At 41.2% G+C, this 20,253-nt stretch overlaps 2 protein-coding genes across 3 annotated transcripts in view; both read right to left on the minus strand.

Annotated features, from left to right (window-relative positions):
* Positions 1-799: 799 nt before the first annotated feature.
* On the minus strand, positions 800-10,340 carry atp6v1g1 (ATPase H+ transporting V1 subunit G1). Its single transcript, XM_021590705.3, has 3 exons — positions 10,225-10,340; positions 2,417-2,517; positions 800-1,552 (listed from the first exon to the last, which is right to left on the minus strand). Exons 1-3 carry the CDS (start codon positions 10,304-10,306, stop codon positions 1,379-1,381), a joined length of 357 nt encoding a protein of 118 aa, XP_021446380.1. The 5' UTR covers positions 10,307-10,340; the 3' UTR covers positions 800-1,378.
* Positions 10,341-14,505: 4,165 nt separating this feature from the next.
* LOC110509680 (ceramide transfer protein) overlaps positions 14,506-20,253 on the minus strand; it is a 38,169-nt gene continuing 32,421 nt past the window's right edge. For both annotated transcript variants that reach the window (XM_036967425.2, XM_036967427.2), the window contains 10 exons: positions 19,773-19,856; positions 19,291-19,541; positions 19,067-19,153; positions 18,852-18,944; positions 18,238-18,333; positions 17,934-18,066; positions 17,746-17,816; positions 17,483-17,611; positions 17,119-17,248; positions 14,506-16,665 (listed from right to left, as the gene is read on the minus strand). In XM_036967425.2, the coding sequence (XP_036823320.2) occupies positions 16,538-16,665; positions 17,119-17,248; positions 17,483-17,611; positions 17,746-17,816; positions 17,934-18,066; positions 18,238-18,333; positions 18,852-18,944; positions 19,067-19,153; positions 19,291-19,541; positions 19,773-19,856 (1,202 nt within the window). In that variant the 3' untranslated portion in view covers positions 14,506-16,537. The remainder of the gene's footprint in view (positions 16,666-17,118; positions 17,249-17,482; positions 17,612-17,745; positions 17,817-17,933; positions 18,067-18,237; positions 18,334-18,851; positions 18,945-19,066; positions 19,154-19,290; positions 19,542-19,772; positions 19,857-20,253) is intronic.

The raw sequence follows: 20,253 nt of genomic DNA on the forward strand, positions 1-20,253 counted from the left end.
GGATGTCCCAAGGATTCTGGATAACACTGACCAAGCGGAGCAGGTTGCATCCGAGCAGGTTTGTTATGAAATTTACCTGGCTAAAAGGTGAGTCACTTTCGTATTACCGGCTATCCCGAGTTGACGAAAATTACCTCGCTAACGCCTCATACAAGCTTCATAGGCGACCCCTCTGGCTGGTTCCACAACAAGGAACTTGGAGGGAGAAATCTCACAACATTTAGCTAATTCTACATTAGCTGTAACCTAGGAAACAAATAGCCCGTAAGGTACGTGAGGAAATATACTTAACAAAAATATAAATACAACATGGAAAGTGTTGGTCCCATGTTTCAGGAGCTGAAATAAGATGCATGCCTGATGAAGACCTAGGGGTGGAAACGTTATCACCTGGGAGCATCAGCAGCATTTTATTTTCCATGAAATAAAAGATCCCAGAAATGTGCCATATGCACAAAAAGCTTATTTCTCTCAAATGGTGTGCACAAATAAAATCTGTTTACATCCAGTAGTGAGCATCTCCTTGCCAAGATAATCCATCCACCTGACAGGTGGCATATGAAGCTGAAACAGCATAATCATTACACAGGTGCACCTTGTGCTGGGTACAAAAGGCCACTAAAATCTGCAGTTGTCACAAGTTGGCAAGCATACAATTGGCATGCTGACTGCAGGAATGTCCACCAGAGCTATTGCCTGAGAATTTAATGTTCATTTCGTCATTTTAGAGAATTTGGTTGTTGAAATTGTTGCGTTTATATTTTTGTTGAGTGTAAATTAAGAAAACCACATATGGACATTTTAGCAATTGAGAAGACTTTATTAAAGTTTCATAATGTCACGATGTCTAAACAGAAGAATGTCCACTATACACACACAATCTTATTTTCATAGCAGGAAAACATTTAAAACAAAACAGATCGATTTTCAAAAAAGATTATTTTGGGGCTAAAATTCTATTAACTGGAATAAGTACTTTATTGGTCTCCACAAATAAGTCCATATAAATAAATATCACACTGCGACACATATACACTAACCATCACAGAAACACATTGATACAGGACGCCAATAAGACAGAACCCACAGAGACATTGCACTGCATCAGACCAAAACAACCTCTGCCTGTTTCGATTAATCAATTGAGTCAATATGCTTTATATTTGACTAGATAAATGTATAGCCTACCTATGTGAATCTTATACCCATCTGATGATTCAATTTCTGGAGAAAATAGACTTATGAATAGAGCATTCAAGTGAGCTGGCAGAGAAAGGAGATGGCTCCATGGGTGTAGCAGATGTATCAATGAAGCATGTAAACTGATGGCAGTGCAATGGGAGGGTGTCACTGCTTCCTTAGTTTAAGGGATGGGGGTCTAACCAGCAAAACGGTAATTGGCATGGATCTCTGGCTTGATGTCACACACCATCTTCAGCAGATTGCCCAGCACCCCTTCGCGGTTCCGTTGGTAGCTAGTCTGGATGCTGCCCATCTTGCCCACCGTCTCTTTGTCCACCTCCACAGCAGAGTTACCATGAGATCCAAGAGCCTAATGGAGGAATGAGAGTGATTAAGGCCACCTTACAAGACAAACCACTTCACAAACATACAGTGAGTATAAAGTAGGGCTGTGGCGGTCATGAAAGTTAACAGGTAACTCAGGCAAATGACTGCCAGTATAATGTTAATTGACCATACATTTACACATATTTAGCATCTCCAGGCTTCTATACATACAAGCTGCTGGTGCACACATTTGGAACATATCCATTTAATATATATGATCACAATAAAAAAAATAAAAAAATAGAATTTGAAACAAGTCTTATAGGCTACACTTAAATCAGAGTTAATTGGTAACTTTAGTTGTGATTGAACAATGTTTTAGAAATCAAAACATATGGGCTGCATGATTGCTACTCAATATTAATGATTTGGAAGAAGTTGCAAAAGGGCATGTGCTCTGATCCTGGCTCTTCCCACAGCGAATTGCATGGCTGCTATGCTTGTGTAGCAAGCAAGTCAGGAGATTTCTAATCAATGGAAAATGAGAACGAAAGTACCTGTCAAGACAGGTATTATGTAATCGCATGGGATTATAAATAACTTGCAAGAAGTTTGTCTATTAGCAAAAGTTAATTGGTTGCTTTCCCCTCCTCCTCCGTGCAGGCTCCGGTGATCTGAACCTCCTGCATCTTACACATTCAAACCTCTTCCCCTGCTCCCTAGTAGCCACAACTGCTCACTCTGTGCCTTCTCTTTCTCCGTAACTCTGGTTAATAAAGTAGCAAAAACAATTAGCTTATCTGCTACTTCCCCTCACTCTGATCGCTACCAACTACTGTTCCTTGACTAGGAAAGCATATGCCTCGTTTCTCCTTTACCAATTCAAACAGTCTCCCCAGTGACTCACCGCAGCCTCCTTGGTCTTAAACTCCTTCTCCCTCTGCATACGGTACTGCTCAATCTCTGCCTGGGCTTCCTCCTTGGCCTGCTTCAGCCGACGGTTCTTACCTGATCAAAACACAAAAAAATCTGCACTTAGTCTTAGTAAGTCAAATGCATTGGAGCAGACACTGAATTGCCAGTCCCATTAAGTCAACCATAACTATGCAGTTGGTTGTGTGCTTCCTGGCAACAGAGGAAGTGGGAAACGAGACCTAAACTGTGGTCGAATACCCATACTACAAGTTAATGTTAGTATACTGTAAACAAACTGTCCTTTCAGTTGAGCATACAAACGCTTCGCCTGTCTACCGGAAGTTGATGCTGTTGCTATGCAATATCTTGCTAGCATAACAAATGACTAGCTAGACATTTTACAACTTTGCGTGTGCCAGAGTGCGCTCTGGGTGTTTATAAATTCAGAGCATTGTCAGATTGGCCGTTTGCAAATTTAAGGCGTTTCACTCTCGGAGCGCACACTGGATGCTCTGGCTGAGGAGTAGGGTTGATTCGAGCGTTCTGTCCTAACATAACTACTTCCAGACACAAATGAGAGAACACCTCACTGACTATTTTACTTGCCCTAGCAGAGCTGGTTAAGCTGTTATGTCATCCAGAGGGTTGGTGACTAACTGTGCTGGTGGCAACAATTTAATTACTCATTTTTTTTGCCGACACTGGCCATATTCAGCGGGTGTTGAGCGTTTGTAAATTCAGTTATTCTGCGCTCTGGTACAGTCAGACAAGATTGCTTTGACATCAGAGCAGATAGCCAGAGCGAATTTACGAAAGCACCCAAATGTCCATTGAGAACACAACTTTGCTAAACTAAGAACGACATGAATTATCAAGTCAAACATTGGGTAGTTAGATCGCATATAGTTCATATACTGGCAAGTTTGTATTAGTAGCCAACTAACGTTAGGTAGCGAGCTAACCTACCGCCACATACTGCTGTAATGATATGCTATGTGGTTCGTACGGATAGCGTAGCTAACAAATTGTCAGCCAACACAATGTGTAAGGTAACTTATTAGAAAAGTCATTACATTTCTCAACATTTGTCATTACATTGCTCAACATTTGTCATAATTAGTTAAAGCAATGAATTGGTATCCGCTCTCGGACATCGGCTGCATATTTTCCGCCATTTTTTTCCAAATCTGAAAATAATGCGAAGCCATGCCCATTTTCTGCATTAAGGACCCTAAAAGCACAGAAAGTGTCCACTGCTTGTACACTTCGTATTTTGGCGAATATAGTACAACATCCGGGAAATTTTGGCATCTTTTTCTTATTAACAACAAATCAATACAAAAAGTACATGGAAAACATAATATATAAAAGAATATACAAAGGACATTTGGGCTAGGGGGTACAATATCACATTACACAAGGACCATACACACAGAATTGATTATTTTTCTTAAAATAGTTTGATTTCTTTTTGCAAGGTAATAAAATGTGTTCGGTTTGTACATTTATATTTGTGAATATGACATTCGGCCTATAGAATAGTGAAATTAGAAATTAAGTTGGAACAATTTGATGTATCATAAGTGTTTTTTAAAATCCAAGCAGCACATCTCTCCATAATAATGTAAAATCTTCATAAATGTGTTCAATTATAAATCTACTGATGTCTAGCCACAGATTCCTTACAATGTACAAAAATAAAAAAAGATAACACTGTTTCTGGGTGGTCATTGCACAAAGGTACAATTTGAATTCATGTTCTTTTTACTACTTCATATAGTGGTTGGCAGGATAATATTTATGAATAACTTTAAAAAGAAACTTCTTTAATTTTGTTAAGTAGGTATGTGTGTGGCAATATCCAATTCCCCCCCAACAGATATCAATAAAACCATTCCAATAAGGCATGACATAAGGTATAAATACAACATCCTGCTGAAATGAGGCTAGTATAGCTCTGTTGATTGGACTAAAATAAAAACAAAATCTGATGAGTCAACAGGGTTAATTGATGTTCTACGGGTCAGGTCTTGACACGTCCCTGAGGGAATGGCATCCAAATCAATTGCAAGATCTTTGGGATCTTGTAAAATAATAAGAATTCCTAATAATTAAGTAAAAGACACCACTATTCTAAAAACAAAGTATTTAAACAACATGTCCAGCGTATTCCATATAAACTCAGCAAAAAAAGAAACGTCCTCTCACTGTTAACAGCGTTTATTTTCAGCAAACTTAGCATGTGTAAATATTTGTATGAACATAAACAAGATTCAACAGACATAAATTGAACAAGTTCCACAGACATGTGACTAACATAAATGGAATAATGTGTCCCTGAACAAAAGGGGGGATCAAAATCAAAAGTCAGTATCTAATGTGGCCACCAGCTGCATTATGTACTGCAGTGCATCTCCTCATGCATTGCACCAGATTTGCCAGTTCTTGCTGTGAGATGTTACCCCACTCTTCCACCAAGGCACCTGCAAGTTCCCCGAGATTTCTGGGGTGGGGGGGGGGCCTATCCCTCACCCTCCAATCTAACAGGTCCCAGACGTGCTCAATTGGATTGAGATCCGGGCCCTTCGCTGGCCATGGCAGAACACTGACATTCCTGTCTTGCAGGAAATCACGCACAGAACGAGGCTGGCTGGTGGCATTGTCATGCTGGAGGGTCATGTTAGGATGAGCCTGCAGGTATGGTACCACATGAGGGAGGTGGTCTTCCCTGTAACGCACAGCATTGAGATTTCCTGCAATGGCAACAAGCTCAGTGCGATGATGCTGTGACACACCACCCCAGACAATGATGGACCCTCCATCTCCAAATTGATCCCACTCCAGAGTACAGGCCTCATTCCTTCGACGATAAACGCATATCTGACCATCACCCCTGGTGAGACAAAACCGCGACTCGTCAGTGAAGAGCAATTTTTGCTAGTCCTGCGACGGTGGGTTTGTGCCCATAGGCAACATTGTTGCCGGTGAGGACCTGCATTACAACAGGCCTACAAGCCCTCAACCCAGCCTCTCTCAGCCTATTGCGGACAGTCTGAGCACTGATGGAGGGATTGTGCGTTCCTGGTGTAACTCGGGCAGTTTTTGCCATCCTGTACCTGTCCCACAGGTGTGATGTTCGGATGTACCGATTGTGTGCAGGGGTTGTTACGTGGTCTGCCACTGCGAGAACGATCAGCTGTCCATCCTGTCTCCCTGTAGCGCCGTCTTAGGTGTCTCAAAGTACAGACATTGCAATTTATTGCCCTGGCCACATCTGCAGTCCTCATGCCTCCTTGCAGCATGCCTAATACCCTGACTACACCGCTTGCTGGCGCGAGCGTTGCAAAATAATTTTTGAAATCTATGTTATTCAATTATTGCGCGCGTCTGCATTGCCAAGGGCTAAAATAGAAGTCCTTTCTATTTCTGACGCAGATCGCACTGCAAGTCATGCCTCTCCCATCTCCTCATTGGTTTATAGAAGCAGGCACCCATGTACCATCTGTTCATTGGTTATAACCACGTGGGTGATTGAAAGACGAACTGTTTCCCCGGTTGTCGTGGTAATACTATGAAAGTTTAGATGCCAATCACCATATAAGTTCAAACATGAAAAAGCCTGGGAGGAGGAGAGATGACTAGAAACAATTCGGGTTGACTGTTTTATGTGGATTAATTGTCGGAGTAGAGGACCTTGTGCATTTCAGGTAAAATAAAAACCTAATGTTTATATACCAGGACAAATTAACTAGCAACAGCACGCTAGCTAAATAGGACAAATTAGCTAGCAAGTGCAAGCTAACTAGCTAAATTGCCATAAATATTTAATGCTTTTCAACCTGTCCCCAAATTACTGTCATTGGTTCAGAGTTTGTTTTAATATTTTAACCTGCGTGTCGTGATCACGTTTGGTGTAGGGGGACAAAATACATTTATGCACGTGCGCAACCAGTTTGGGTTCCGTGTAAGGCACGTTCACGCAGATGAGCAGGGACCCTGGGCTTCTTTTTTTTTTTAGAAAGGCCTCTTCAGTGTCCTAAGTTTTCATAACTGTGACCTTAATTGCCTAAGATCTGTAAGCTGTTTGTGTCTTAACAACCGTTCCACAGGTGCATGTTCATTAACTGTTTATGGTTCATGTGTCTAGTGTTACAATACATAGTTTCAGGCTTTTATTTTGAAAAAAATTGCCTGAACGTCAACATTGCGTCAGTGGTCAGCTGGAGTCTGAGTTTTGTGCGTAAGGGACAAATGCGGCCATCGTTTCTCTCTTTCCTACTAAGAAGCCATCTGTCCCGGTTGATATATTATCGAATAGATATTTGAAAAACACCTTGAGGATTGATTATAAACAACGTTTGCCATGTTTCTGTCGATATTATGGAGCTAATTTGGAATATTTTTCGGCGTTGTCGTGACCGCAATTTCCGGTCGTTTTCTCAGCCAAATGTGAAGAACTAACGGAGCAATATATTTTTGGAAAAAAGGAACATTTGCTATCTAACTGGGAGTCTTGAGTGAAAACATCCGAAGCTCAAAGGTAAACGATTTAATTTGATTGCTTTTCTGATTTTCGTGACCAGGTTGCCTGCTGCTAGCTAGGCATAATGCTATGCTAGGCTATCAATAAACTTACACAAATGCTTGTCTTGCTTTGGCTGTAAAGCATATTTTCAAAATCTGAGAAGACAGGGTGATTAACAAAAGGCTAAGCTGTGTTTCAATATATTTCACTTGTGATTTCATGAATATTTTCTAGTAATATTTATGTCCGTTGCATTATGCTAATTAGTGTCAGTTGATTACGCTCCCGGATGGGTAGTTACAAGAGGTTGTTTAAGGCTAGTGTAGTCAATTATGTGTAATACTAGTCTGCTATTGTTAGAAATATGTCTGTTCCTCATAAAGCCAGATTGTGTTTCAATGATTGCATCCAGGAGTTCTTGAAGTATTTTGCAAGTAGTAAATGTAATATTTTAATAATAACTAAAGACAAATTGGACACCAGCTATCGATGAGCAGCAGTTATTTTTTAGGCTTAGGTACCGGTGTTATTAACCCCTGATTCATTGTAGGAGGGATAACATTGTTTTAACACTCTAAAAAGACTTCAAGTAGGAAGGGAGCTACTTGTTCAGAAAATAAATTGTACAATTCTGCCGTAATTCCATCAATATCTGGGGATTTACTGTTCTTTAGATGTTTGATAGACTAGATCATCTCTTCAACTATGATGGGTTAATCTCACAGTTTAGATTCTATATCACTGAGAGTTAACATTATTCAGGGAGACAAAACATCTGGATTCCTGACAGTAGATAGAGCTATACAATTCAGTAAAAATTGCTACAGTAGTTAACAATACATTTTTGGTCATCTGTAATAAATGCTTAAATTATGGATAGTGTTATTTGTAGAGTGACATTTCTCAAGTCTAAAGAAATAGGATGAATTCTGTTCTCCCTCAAGCCATTTTTCCCTAGATCTAATAAAAGGCTTCTTCTGCTTTTAATCTATAAATAAAATCCAGTTTATTTTGTAAGTCAGTTCCATGTCCTCTTCCCGACAGGCTGGCTGGGGACCTCTGAGAAAAGGGAAGTTAAATGAGCACCTTTTCCCTTCTCAGCTCTTCTGGTCTTAGCAAGATTACTACCATATTTTCTAAGGTATTTGGCCATTTCAAATTTAAAGAGCTCCCAGTTCTTGCAAGATCTCGCCACAAGCTCTTTCCCAAAAGTGTGAGAGCAGATCTTTAACCTCAAACTTAACTATATCATTATTGAATAAGAAGCTATTTAGCTTCCAGTAGGATGCTCTACCAAGTGTAGTATCAGGGGTAAATATTTTGACATCAATATAAAATGTCCCTATGGTCTGTGAGGGGAGTAGTACAAATATGTGTAGCAAAACACTCACGATCAATCCATTTCGACAGAAGACAAATCTATTCTGGACTGTGTGGAACCTGTTTTGTTACTCCAAGTGAATGATCTGTCTGCCGGAAACCTCTCTCCATATATCAGTAAGATTAAACTTTCCCATAAAAAGTATTAAACCCAAATTCTGATTGTTTGGCCTACCAGGGGGCCATCTATCAGTTGAATTATCTATAGTAATATTAAAAGTCCTCTCCTATCAACGATAACAAATTGGGAAATTTAGATAAACCAATTCAGTTTGTTTCTCTAAAAAGATTCAAGGAACTCATCATTCGCATGTTTGGTGTTGTACCCGTAGAAGTTGACAGTAATGAGCATAATGTCATTGTAACTGATCACAAGACAAATAGTGACCAAAGGGGTCACAATCCAAGTGTAGAATATTACCCCAGTGGAGCGTTCAGAGCCACGAGAAAGCCAAATATCGTTGCCCCAATGTGACTTCCATAAGTTGACATCAGCCGAAATTGAGTGAGACTCTTGGGGAAAAAAATACATAAAATCTGTTCGAAGTTGTTTAGCAAATAAAAGGCCTTGCGCTTTACATTGTTTCGTAACCCCCTAGCATTAAGAGAAACTATAGACAATGACAAAAAAGTATAAACTTCAGGATGAGTCAAAAACGTAGGAGCAGTGAACATAAGCGTTAATTAACAGAGATCTGCACCATTTTAGTCAACTTAATGTGAAAATAGCTTATACCATAAACTGAGCTAGTTTTTAATCCAGCTCTTGAAATTCAACTCAACAGAAAAGACCGAACAAAGTGTTTTCTGCAGTAAGAGAATAAAAACCCTCTTTAGTGTAATCACAGACAATTCTGATAAATACAAATGTACACCGTTCAAAAGTTTGGGGACATTTAGAAAATTATTTTTTGGGAAAGCAAATTTGTCCATTAAAATAACAAATTGATCAGAAATACAGTGTAGACGTTAAATGTAGTAAATGACTATTGTAGCTGGAAACGGCTGTTTTTTTTTTTTCATCATGGAATGTCTACACAGGCCCATTATCAGCAACCATCACTCCTGTGTTCCAATGGCACGTTGTGTTAGTTTATCATTTTAAAAGGCTAATTGATCATTAGAAAAACTTCTTGCATAGCTGAAAACGGTTGTTCTGATTAAAGAAGCAATACAACTCGGTGTGATCGAAGCGTTAGGTCTGACAGGCCTCTTGCCGGGAGCTAGGCCTATGGTAAGTGTGAGATCAGATGATATCTACGAATCTGTGTCTTTCCAAAGATAATTTACTAAGGGGACAGTATAGGTGAGTTACCCTACACACCGATTGCTGTCGCTTAATTGCCACCACTATGGAACACTTCACATCTTACTAGCTCAGTTGTGTATGATATGGAACAACCAACCAATACCAATTGTAAAAAAAAAAAAAAAAAAAAACTCAGCAGTAGGCCAATTTGGTTGGCATCCATCATGTGCACGACACCCTTGAGTATAGACATTTACTAGAAATAACAGTAGCTAACAGTTACTACAGGTGGCAATAATTAGCAAAAAAAAATACAGAGACCTTGACAATAAGCCAGTTAGTATGTTTTTTGTTTTTTTTACCTGCTGGTAGCTAACTTAGCCATCAGATGTTGCTAGCTAGTTAGCTTGGATTGAATAAGGCTTTGTATGCCTGGCCATCTCCACATTCTGCCGTTACCCAATCAATGAATTTATTCCTATCTGGGGTATATTCGAGTAGCTATCGATTGATCAAATGTTTGTTGTGCCATTAGCTAGTTAACGTTACCTTCCAGCAAAATGTTAGCCAATCAAGCTAAAGTCAGTTAACTGCTATCTAGCTAGTTTAGCTTACATAAACCGTTGAATATCAGATTTTAACTTACGTTTACGGGCTTCTGCTACCTTTTCTGCAGCTCGTTTTTCAGCTTGCAGTAGCTGCTGGATACCTTGGGACTGGCTAGCCATTATTCGGTTAGGAGAGAGCGGTCTAGATGGAAAAGAAGATGGGGTTTCAGCTGCTGGTCTGTGTTTGCAGAGGTCGGTGAATTTACTGCAGTCAGCTGACAACGCATCATACCTTTGTCATGCTCAAACCACGCGGCGTATCCGAGATGCACCCCGCAGCAGCCTGTGACTAAATCTAGCCTTGTCACTAAAACCAATACTATAACCATATACTGAACGTGGTTAAACCCTACCACATACATGTGAACACTACCTTTTCTTTCCTAGATTCCTTTCCATCTTTCCTTTCATAGCTTCCTTTCAGCGCTCCCTTTCCTTTCCTAGCTTCCTTTCCTCTCTCCTGGCTGTGGTTAATCCCTACAACATACATGTGAACTCTTTTACTTTACTAGATTCCTTTCCTCACTCCCTTTCCTCCTTTCCTAACTCCCTTTCTTTTCCTTCTTTCTAGCTTAATTTCTTAACTTCCTTTCCTTCTTACTTTCCTCTACTACCTGTGGTTAATCCTAGGAAAGGGGGAAAAGAAAGGAGGAAAAGGAGCAAGTAAAGGGAGCTAGGAAAGGAGATAAAAGATAGGAGGCGTGAAAGGGAGGTAGGGAAGGAAAGGAAGATGGGGAAGGAGAGGAAATTGAGGTAGGGAAGGAAGCTAGGAAAGGGAGAGATGAAATAAGTAAAATGAAGGCATCTATGAAAGGAGGAAAGAAAAGGAAGGAGTTCAAATGTATGTGGTAGGATGTATGTGGTCTTTACCATGGCCAGTAAAGAGGAATGTAAAGGATGAAGGAAAGGAAGTTAGTGTAGGAGGAAAGGAAGCTAGGAAAGGAGGAAAAGGGAGTGAGGAAAGGAGTAAAGGAATCTAGGAAAGGGGAGCTGGATACTATTGACATCCCTTCAGTGGGTGCAGGTGCCATATTACATCACTTAAAAAATGTAGCCTGAGTAACACACATTGTTCCAACAATATTTCCCTTGACTTTCTTTAGCATAAAATGTTTGTTTATGTTCACATTTTCTTCAGGGAGGGTGAAGAACTAAGCCTGAAGCAGGCAATGTGATGCTGAAATATTTTTATAGCCTACAGTTTACGTTCAGTTAGTCAGCTCATGACTTTTACAAGCCTGAAAAAACAGACCAATGGTGATCAAGCCTGGAAACGAAGGGATATATTCCCATTGGTAGAGACAGGATTAACTTAATTATTTCATATTTTACATCATTTCAATTTCTTTGATTAATAACAATTTTAGCTGTGTAATGGAACTAACGGAATAGTCCCAAAAGTGCAAACTCCAATGTATATCAAGCACACTTAAAATACTTTAAAGTATAGACATATTATCTGACCTAGAGTCTCTTCGTAAAGTATTCAGACCCCTTGCCTTTTTCCACATTTTGTTAGGTTACAGCCTTATTCTAACATTGATTAAATTGGGTTTTTTTCTCCCCATCAATCTACACACAATACCCCATAATGACAAAGCAAAAACAGGTTTAGAAATGTTTGCTAATTTATAAAAAAAAAAAAACTGAAATATCACATTTACATAAGTATTCAGACCCTTTACTCAGTACTTTGTTGAAGCACCTTTGGCAGCAATTACAGCCTCGAGTCTTCTTAGGTATGATGCTACAAGCTTAGCACACCTGTATTTGGGGAGTTTCTCCCATTCTTCTCTGCAGATCCTCTCAAGCTCTGAGGAGCGTTACTACACAGCTATTATCAGGTCTCTCCAGAGATGTTCGATCGGGTTCAAATCCGGGATCTGGCTGGGCCACTCAAGGACATTCAGCGACTTGTCCCGAAGCTACTCCTGCATTGTCTTGGCTGTGTGCTTAGGATCATTGTCCTGTTGGAAGGTGAGCGCTCTGGAGCAGGTTTTCAAGGATCTCTCTGCACTTTGCTCTGTTCATCTTTGCCTCGATCCTGACAAGTCTCCTAGTCCCTGCCGCTGAAAAACATCCCCACTGCATGATGGTGCCACCACCATGCTTCACTGTAGGGATGGTGCCAGGTTTCCTCCAGACATGACGCTTGGCATTCAGGCCAAAGTGTTGAATCTTGGTTTCATCAGACTAGAAAATCTTGTTTCTCATGGTCTGAGAGTCTTTAGGTGCCTTTTGGAAAACTCCAAGCGGGCTGTCATGTGCCTTTTACTGATGAGTGGCTTCCTTCTGACCACTCTATCATAAAGGCCTAATTGTTGGAGTGCTGCAGAGATGGTTGTCCTTCTGGAAGGTTCTCCCATCTCCACAGAAGTACTCTAGAGCTCTGTCAGAGTGACCATCTGGTCCTTGGTTACCTCCCTGACAGTTTGGACGGGCGGCCAGCTCTAGGAAGAGTCTTGGTGGTTCCAAACTTCTTCCATTTAAGAATAATGGAGGCCACTGTGTTCTTGGGGATCTTCAATGCTGCAGAAATGTTTTGGTACCCTTCCCCAGATCTGTGCCTCGACACAATTCTGTCTCGGAGCTCTACGGACAATTCCTTTAGTCATGGCTTGGTTTTTGCTCTGACATGCATTGTTAACTGTGGGATCTTATATAGGACAGGCATGTACCTTTCCAAATCATGTCCAATCAATTGAATTTACCGAAGGTGGACTCCAATCAAGTTGTAGAAACAGCTCAAGGATGATCAATGGCTCAATTTCGAGTCTCATAGCGAAGGGTCTGAATACTTATGTAAATAAGGGATTTCTGTTTTTTAGAAATTATACATTTGCAAGCATTTCTAAAAACCTGTTTTTGCTTTGTCATTATAGCATATTATGTGTAGATTGATGAGGAAAACAATTAATTTTAGAATGTTGTAACATAAAATGTGGAAAAAGGGGTCTGAATACTTTCCGAATGCACTGTACATGGGCAGAGAATCACGGGACAGTCATCTTTCCAAGGAAAAGTCCTTCCTAAATAGGCTTATGATTAGGCTATAGTTTACTACATTGCCTAGAAATAGGCCTAAATATTGGTCACCCATATTTCTGTCTGCAAATCTTCCACTCCTAAAAGGTAGGTTATAAACATATCTCAAGAGAAAGTGCAAGTCTCTCCAACTCTGCTCTCTTCAAACTACATCTAGCATATTGGCTGATATTGCCCAGTAATACAATGTAAGGGCCATGTGAGAATCTCTGGTAATCAAACCTATAAGTTATTTTTTAACATTTGATATTGCTTATAGGGCACAACATTGATGGGACCATGGCTGGCAAGTGAGCTGTGTCAAATATGCCTAAAATAACATTGCTGGACAACAGTTGGGACCAGTTCTTGCAGAAGCGAGTGGGACAGAAAGCTAGCGGGTGCGGGCAGGATGAAGAAATCTTCCCGCACAGACTTTTATTGTGCACCATGACAGTGAAGCCTGTAATGTTAGAGCTGTTTATTACTGTGTCACTGTGAAAAGTAGGGAATTAGCTAGGGAAACTGACAGATCAGTAACGTTACATTGGCATACTGAGTAACACAACTCACACTGCACTGAAAAAACATCAGAATATCAAATCTTCAATCGAATGGCTGATGGTTTCATCGTTTGATTCAGGTCTAGTTTGATTGAGGCAAAAATAATAGCAAATGTAAGCCAACTTTTGGCCAGCTTTCTCTAACAGTACATCAACTGGCGAAAGCTTGCCAAGTTTATTTACTTCTGAAACGTGGCAACAAAAAAGCTACAAAACGTCCCCAGTGAGTTGCCACCCTGGCTGTAAAAACCATGAGCTCACACACACACACGTCACCTGATGCGTTTACCACCACCATTTATTTGCACCTAGTTGTCTGTAGTGTAATTGCCTGAATATTACCAGACTATAAGATACACCCAAATTGGCTCCAACAATAGACATTTACTTTATTGGAAAATGACAAGGTTTCATGTTTGCAATAAAATAAATGACTAAGTAGCTCGCTAGTGGCCTATCGATTGTTGGGACGCTTGGCCTTACAGCTTGTGTTGGAATCCATGTCACTGTCAACTGGTTTTCTACTCAAATGTATTTAGTCACAAAAACAAACACTAATGCAATATGTTTCCAATCAAAACCTTGACTGTTTGGCATTCTGCATAATTAGTGAAATTCTGAGTTTTGAGAACCTGAGAGAAGAGGGAAAACAATGATTCATAGCATACCAGACTGGAGAAATGTCAAACTTTTCTTTCTAAATTTCACAGTAGTTAAGTCAATCCCAACAGCTTTAGTGTGAACACTTTTATTTACACGATTTTCCAAACATTTTACATTCAGTGCAAATGTATATTCATTCGTAGGAGAGGGACAACTTATTGGGACAGTTTGCGAGACCCACATTAGGCTGATTCCAGGACTAAATTGTATGTAGAACATGCTTTTAGTCCAGAAGTCGGCTCAATCGGAGTCTGGGAAACCAGCCTTTAAAATGTCTTTCTAACCAGGTATTTCTCCACGTGGCTTTATACATTAGTCTAGAAATAATTTATTGGACTTCTTCACAAAGGGGTGAACATAATTTAAAATCACTTGACCAAATCAAGGATCAGTTGGAATGAAAGCCAGCATACAGGCCACACCATCATCCTCTAAGGATTTGAACCAATCTCTCCATTGGACAGAAAAGTTGATTGGTATATAGCTCCTGCAATGACCTAGCCTTTCGGTGAACATCAGTTTCTGCTGATTTCAATATCACAATGTTTGAACTAAAAGGAGGTATGAAATGAATTAGTCATCGTATTAACCCCTTAGTTTCATATAAATAGGTAGTCTATCTGAAATTAAAGACAAGTCTTCACTATGTGGAGACCATCATTGTTTTCACTGAAGTACCCAGCAGGCGACAAAGCATCAGTCTGCTGTAAAATGTAGAAACTGTCTAAACAGAGGGCAGAGTGTCTGGGGTTTTTCCGCTCCTCCCTTGATTGATTAATTAAGGTCACTAATTAGTAAAGAACTCCTCACCTGGTCCTCTAGGTCTTATTTGAAAGGAAAAACCAAAAACCTGCAGACACTAGGCCCTCCATGGAATGAGTTTGCTACCCATGCCTTGCTTAAAAAGGACCTCCTTACTTCCTCCCTTCCTACCAATAACTGCCCTGACATCATCCTGATTGGATAAGTAAGTGTCAAGTTTAAGTTTCCCACTCAGTCATATCAGGGATCGTCAGGAGAGAAAGGGACGATAATCAGGTATTGGAACTAGGCCCTTGGCACGTCTCTAGTGATTTCATATGGGTGTACTGTCTATCAGCACCCTCTCCTCTCCCCTACCCAAAACGTATTGTATTATCTCCCCCAGTCTAAGGCATAGAGTCAATTCAGTCACAAAAAGCATTTGCAAACATTTTTACAGCTGGCTGTGAAGCAGAAATGGTTGTTGACATTATATACAGCTATAATCCAGATATCTAAAATCCCAAATCAAAATTGTGCTATAGTATAACATTGAAACCCAAGTACAACCCCAAAATAAAGAAATGTGAAGATTTAATACATTTTCAACATTTTAAAATAAAATAAGTTTTAGCCTCGTCCCTCCATCAGCACCAGCAAAGTAGTGTTTTCACCAGAGAGACAGAAGAAAATGTCATAGGGGTCATAGTTCAATGACAGCCCTCTGGAATTTTGTCGTTTTTTTTGTTTCTTACAAACAAGACGATCATTCTGGAAAAAAGGCGATCTGATTTAGTTGTACTAAGAAAATTAGCAGCATGAGAATAAGCTGTAACAGCACTGATTATTATAAAAAGCTAAATCAACAGAAAATAGGAACAAACTCCATCTCTTAAAAAAAGGACTACAAAAAGCAGGACTAAAATAGAGTAATATTTTGTCTTCCAGTCTTAAACTGCTTTCTTATAAATTTCTTATAACACATACGTACATTTATATATTATATTAATATATCTCACAATTGACATTTTCTTATAGGTCTTTCTGCATTAGCTAATGAAACTAGCATGGGAGCTAGCATAAGAACTAGCTTGAGAATTAGGAAAGGACCTAGCATAAGACCTGGCATTGGAAACTAGCACGAGAGCTAGTATAGGAAGCTAGCATGAGGTATAGAATGGGAAACTAGCATTGAAGCTAGCTGAAGACCTAGCAAGAGAGCTCGCATGGAAGCTAGTCTGAAAAGGCCTAGCTGTACCCTAGCACTTAGCATGATGGCTAGCTAGAGTTGGGTTGAAATGATACACAATGTTCGGAACAGTCTGTTGTGTGGACAGGGGTGCTGCGAGTCCTGTGAAACTTAGAAGAGGATAGGTTTCCCGGCTGTCTTCTCCTGGACATAGCTGGTGAAGCGTTTGAGGAACTTGGGGTACTCCCTCTTGGCCACAGCCCTCAGAACTGAGGCAGGAGCCCAGCCTCCTGGGTTCACTGTGACAGACAGGAAGAGAAAATGCACGTTACACAGGATATCACAGAGAACAGTTTAATTCACAACACCTTCATATTTAATTAGGGCTGTCAAACGATAAAGAATCGAGTTAGTCACATGGTTTTCTGTGGTTAACTACTTGCCGCAGTACAAATATCTCCTAGTCACCCCTGGTGGAGTGGGTGCGTACACCGCCACCGCGGGGAGGCAGGAATAGCTAGTAGTAGGCTAGTTTGCCTCTGCACTTGTTGGCTTGCCTAACATTCACTAACCCTATAACATTAACCCGGACCCTAACCTTATTATTCCGAAAAGGAAGTCACTCAAATCCTAATTGAAGAATACGTAGTTACTGGCAATGTACTACATGGCCATGGTAATACTGCTTATTTTGTCCCTTCTAGCATGGCCATCTCTAGTGCCTATTAGAGCGGTTAAAGAGATGAGCTCACCATTGGCGACGTAGGTGATTTTACAGGTAAGGTTGTCTCTGCTGATCTCTCGGTCGCCCTCTGGTGGGCTAACCAGGGTCTGGCATATCATGGCAATGTTGATTTTGGCACGAACACACCTGTTGGTGGGCTGCAGGGCGACAATGACATGGAGGAAGATGAATTACAAGCATAGGAGATTCTTACCAAGTTGAATATTTTAATTAACCATAATTTTGTTGTTATTATTTGGGTTGTCTCACCGAGACACATATTTATTGCCAGAGAGACCTTGTCAAAGACGGACCTGAATAAGTGTTTAACTAATCAATACAACACCCCAAAAATCTTGGAGCTCATAAATGGTAGGATGGGGTCAAATGACCTGGGCGTTGTCGTGGTCCACAGAGAAGTTGCAGACCAGCCAGGTGTCTGGGTCGTTCTCGTTGTTAGCCAGGATCTTCCTCATAGCAGACAAGTACAGCACGTCTCTCTGGGATGCAGGCCACACCCTCTGCAATACAGTTCACATGTAATGCTGCTTTACATCACAAGTCTTCAGGTTTTGGCTTTGTCTCCTTCCTTTAAAAACCCAATCTTTTCTCAGAGCCCATAGATTGTGTGTGTGTTTTACACGTTCCCTCTTACCTTGTGTGTCTGATAGACGATTACAGCGTTGTCCGATAACATCTCCACAACGTTGAAGTTCTCAATGGTGGCTGAATGAATGAAAAGAGAGACGGACAGAGAAACAGATTAGAACATGTCCACTAAAAATAAGGAACATAGCAAGAAATGACAGAACTTAATGTTTACAATGTTCAGATGAGACTTACTCTCCCAGTCGTTGCGTACGTTCGTGTCCCAGAAGTAGTGACACAACTCATGTCCCGTGACTCCCTTCACAGAATGGGTGGCCTTCAGGGGGTCCAGGACAATACCATTCTCCTCTACCTCCCTCCTGTACACCTACACAAAACAGAGAGGGGTACCATGGTTACTACTTTACTTCAACTATGGGATTGAAGACAGAATTACTTAGTTGAAGTACTGGCAACAAAGGTTCTTTCTTGCTTTCTTTCACATAAGGCACATGCATAAATCAAATCACTCCTCTCTCTCTCTCTCCTTTTCCCCTACCTTCATCTCCCCCTCCTCCACCACCAGCTGCCAGTTGGCGTCCCCGCCCATATCCTGCAGCGAGTAGGTCATGTGATTCTGCACCATCTCCTCCACCTATTAAAAGCAACCAGGAAGAGGAACATGAGGGACAGATGGGGTTAAATGTCAGATGGAAATAACAGCTCACTGACAAACACAAATGTGTTAAAGGAAAGACAAACCACTGATTGTACTGTGGTGAGGTAACAGCTATGACATGCAAACTGCAAAGGCCAGTCAATCTCTGTACTAGCAGACAAAGACAAAAGCATGCTAGCTAAATATAGTGTAGTGACTCAGGGTGGCAACCAATAATATAATGCAGGGGTGGGCAATTCCAGTCCTCGAGGATTGGTGTCACTGATTTGGGGGGGGGGGGCAGTGACTATGGGGCTACAGGGAGGATGAGAAGAGAGGGATGAGGAAGGAAAACGAGAACACGACCAAACAAAAAGAGAACGAGGTAACGGGAAGAGTGAGATAAGGAAGGAGAAAAAGATGAGGGGGAAAGGAAGAGAGAGAGAGAGAGAGCGAGCATAGCGTGAGGGTGACTGTTAAAGTGACGTGTTCATGGACTAAATGAGGCGAATGACCTTGTCAGCGAATCTGTGTGATCCTATGGTGGAGTAGACATCTCCCGGGGGAACTGGACTGGATCTCTGTATCCGCGACTTCTCGGTGTGAGACTAGAGACACACGCGGCCAGGATGAAACACTCAATTTAATATGAAGATTGATCATTATCATCATAGAATTGGATTTCATCTCTATCAATTGAGGCGGAGGGGTTTTGTCCTGGCTCCTGTACCTGTTCCTCCATCTTGTCTTGTCTGTCAAGAGCGGCTTCAACGGCATCGAAAAACTCATCCTCATTGATCAGGCTGTTAGGCCCCTCCTGGAGGAAGAGGAGAGAGAGGAGGAAAAGAAGGATAAGAAAAGGGAAGAGCAACACGGCGCTCATTACCTACTGAGAACGACGGGTGTCTTTTCCCATCTGGCTCAAAACCATCAGAACCGACCCAGTCGTCTCACCTCGTAATCAGGCCCTCCAAAGTGAGACTTCTTCTTGAGCTCAGAGAGAGCGGAATGGTAGCCCTCCTCTATCCTCCTCCTCTTTTCCGTCTCCTTGTCCAGTCGCTTCTGCCAGCTGTCCTCTCTCTTCACCATCAGGTCGATGCAGTGGGACAGGGTGGACAAAATCCCAGCTGTGGTGGCCTTAAACGTGATCGCCTCGCCCTTAAAGTCTATTCCATTGATGCCCTTAGGGCTCAGAGATCGGAACACTGAACAGAGAAGAATGTGCGTGTAAAAACACGTTTAAACATAGCTAGGTGTTTTGAAACATTTATTTCAGGACACTAATCATATTTCATGTTTACTACATGCATACACACATGGACTACAAATAGTTTTTCATTTTCAACAAATAGTTTTCAAAAGCACAAATAGCCTCAAAAAAGGTTGATCCTGCAAGCTATGTAACCTTTCTATAGAAGTGAATCTGCTGTACTCACGCTTCTCCTTGCTGCCGTTGTTGTTGTGGATGAACTCTCCGTCTGACCGAGTGTTGGGGAAATCATCCTCATCATCCTCAACAACTAGAGAGAGAAGGAGGGAGAGAAAAAGAGGGAACGAGAGCGCAAAAGAGAGAGAGATCAGCAATCGTCAAACAGTAGTACACCAGTCCCTATAAAGCCCCTGCAAAGAGTCATCAATAGAGCCAGAGTAGTGCCAAGAGTTGCCTATGCAGCCACCCAGCACGGCACGCTAACAGAACTTCACTGTCCTCAGAACAACAATGGCCTGGCCTCTTATTCAGGAGTAAGGGATGGATGGACTGAGGGGGCATGAGAGGAGGGAACGAGGAAGGGATTTGATGGGTAACAAAGGAACGGTTTGATTGTTCGTGGTCATTCAGAGCCATCGTTCGGCACGGTGACAAAGCGCAAACTCCACCATGAGCAAATGTTCTGGCTGCAGACAGAGAGGGGGAGA

This window comes from Oncorhynchus mykiss, chromosome 29 (assembly GCF_057628025.1).
Source record: "Oncorhynchus mykiss isolate SJ-2025 chromosome 29, ASM5762802v1, whole genome shotgun sequence".
NCBI classification, from domain to species: Eukaryota; Metazoa; Chordata; class Actinopteri; order Salmoniformes; family Salmonidae; genus Oncorhynchus; species Oncorhynchus mykiss.

Coding starts and splice junctions, on each gene's coding strand:
- atp6v1g1 (XM_021590705.3), bottom strand. CDS start 10,306: ATGGCTAGCCAGTCCCAAGGTATCCAGCAGCTACTGCAAGCTGAAAAA. Junction 2,518..10,224: donor GGTAGCAGAAGCCCGTAAAC/GTAAGTTAAAAT, acceptor TGTTTTGATCAG/GTAAGAACCGTCGGCTGAAG. Junction 1,553..2,416: donor TTAAGACCAAGGAGGCTGCG/GTGAGTCACTGG, acceptor TTCCTCCATTAG/GCTCTTGGATCTCATGGTAA.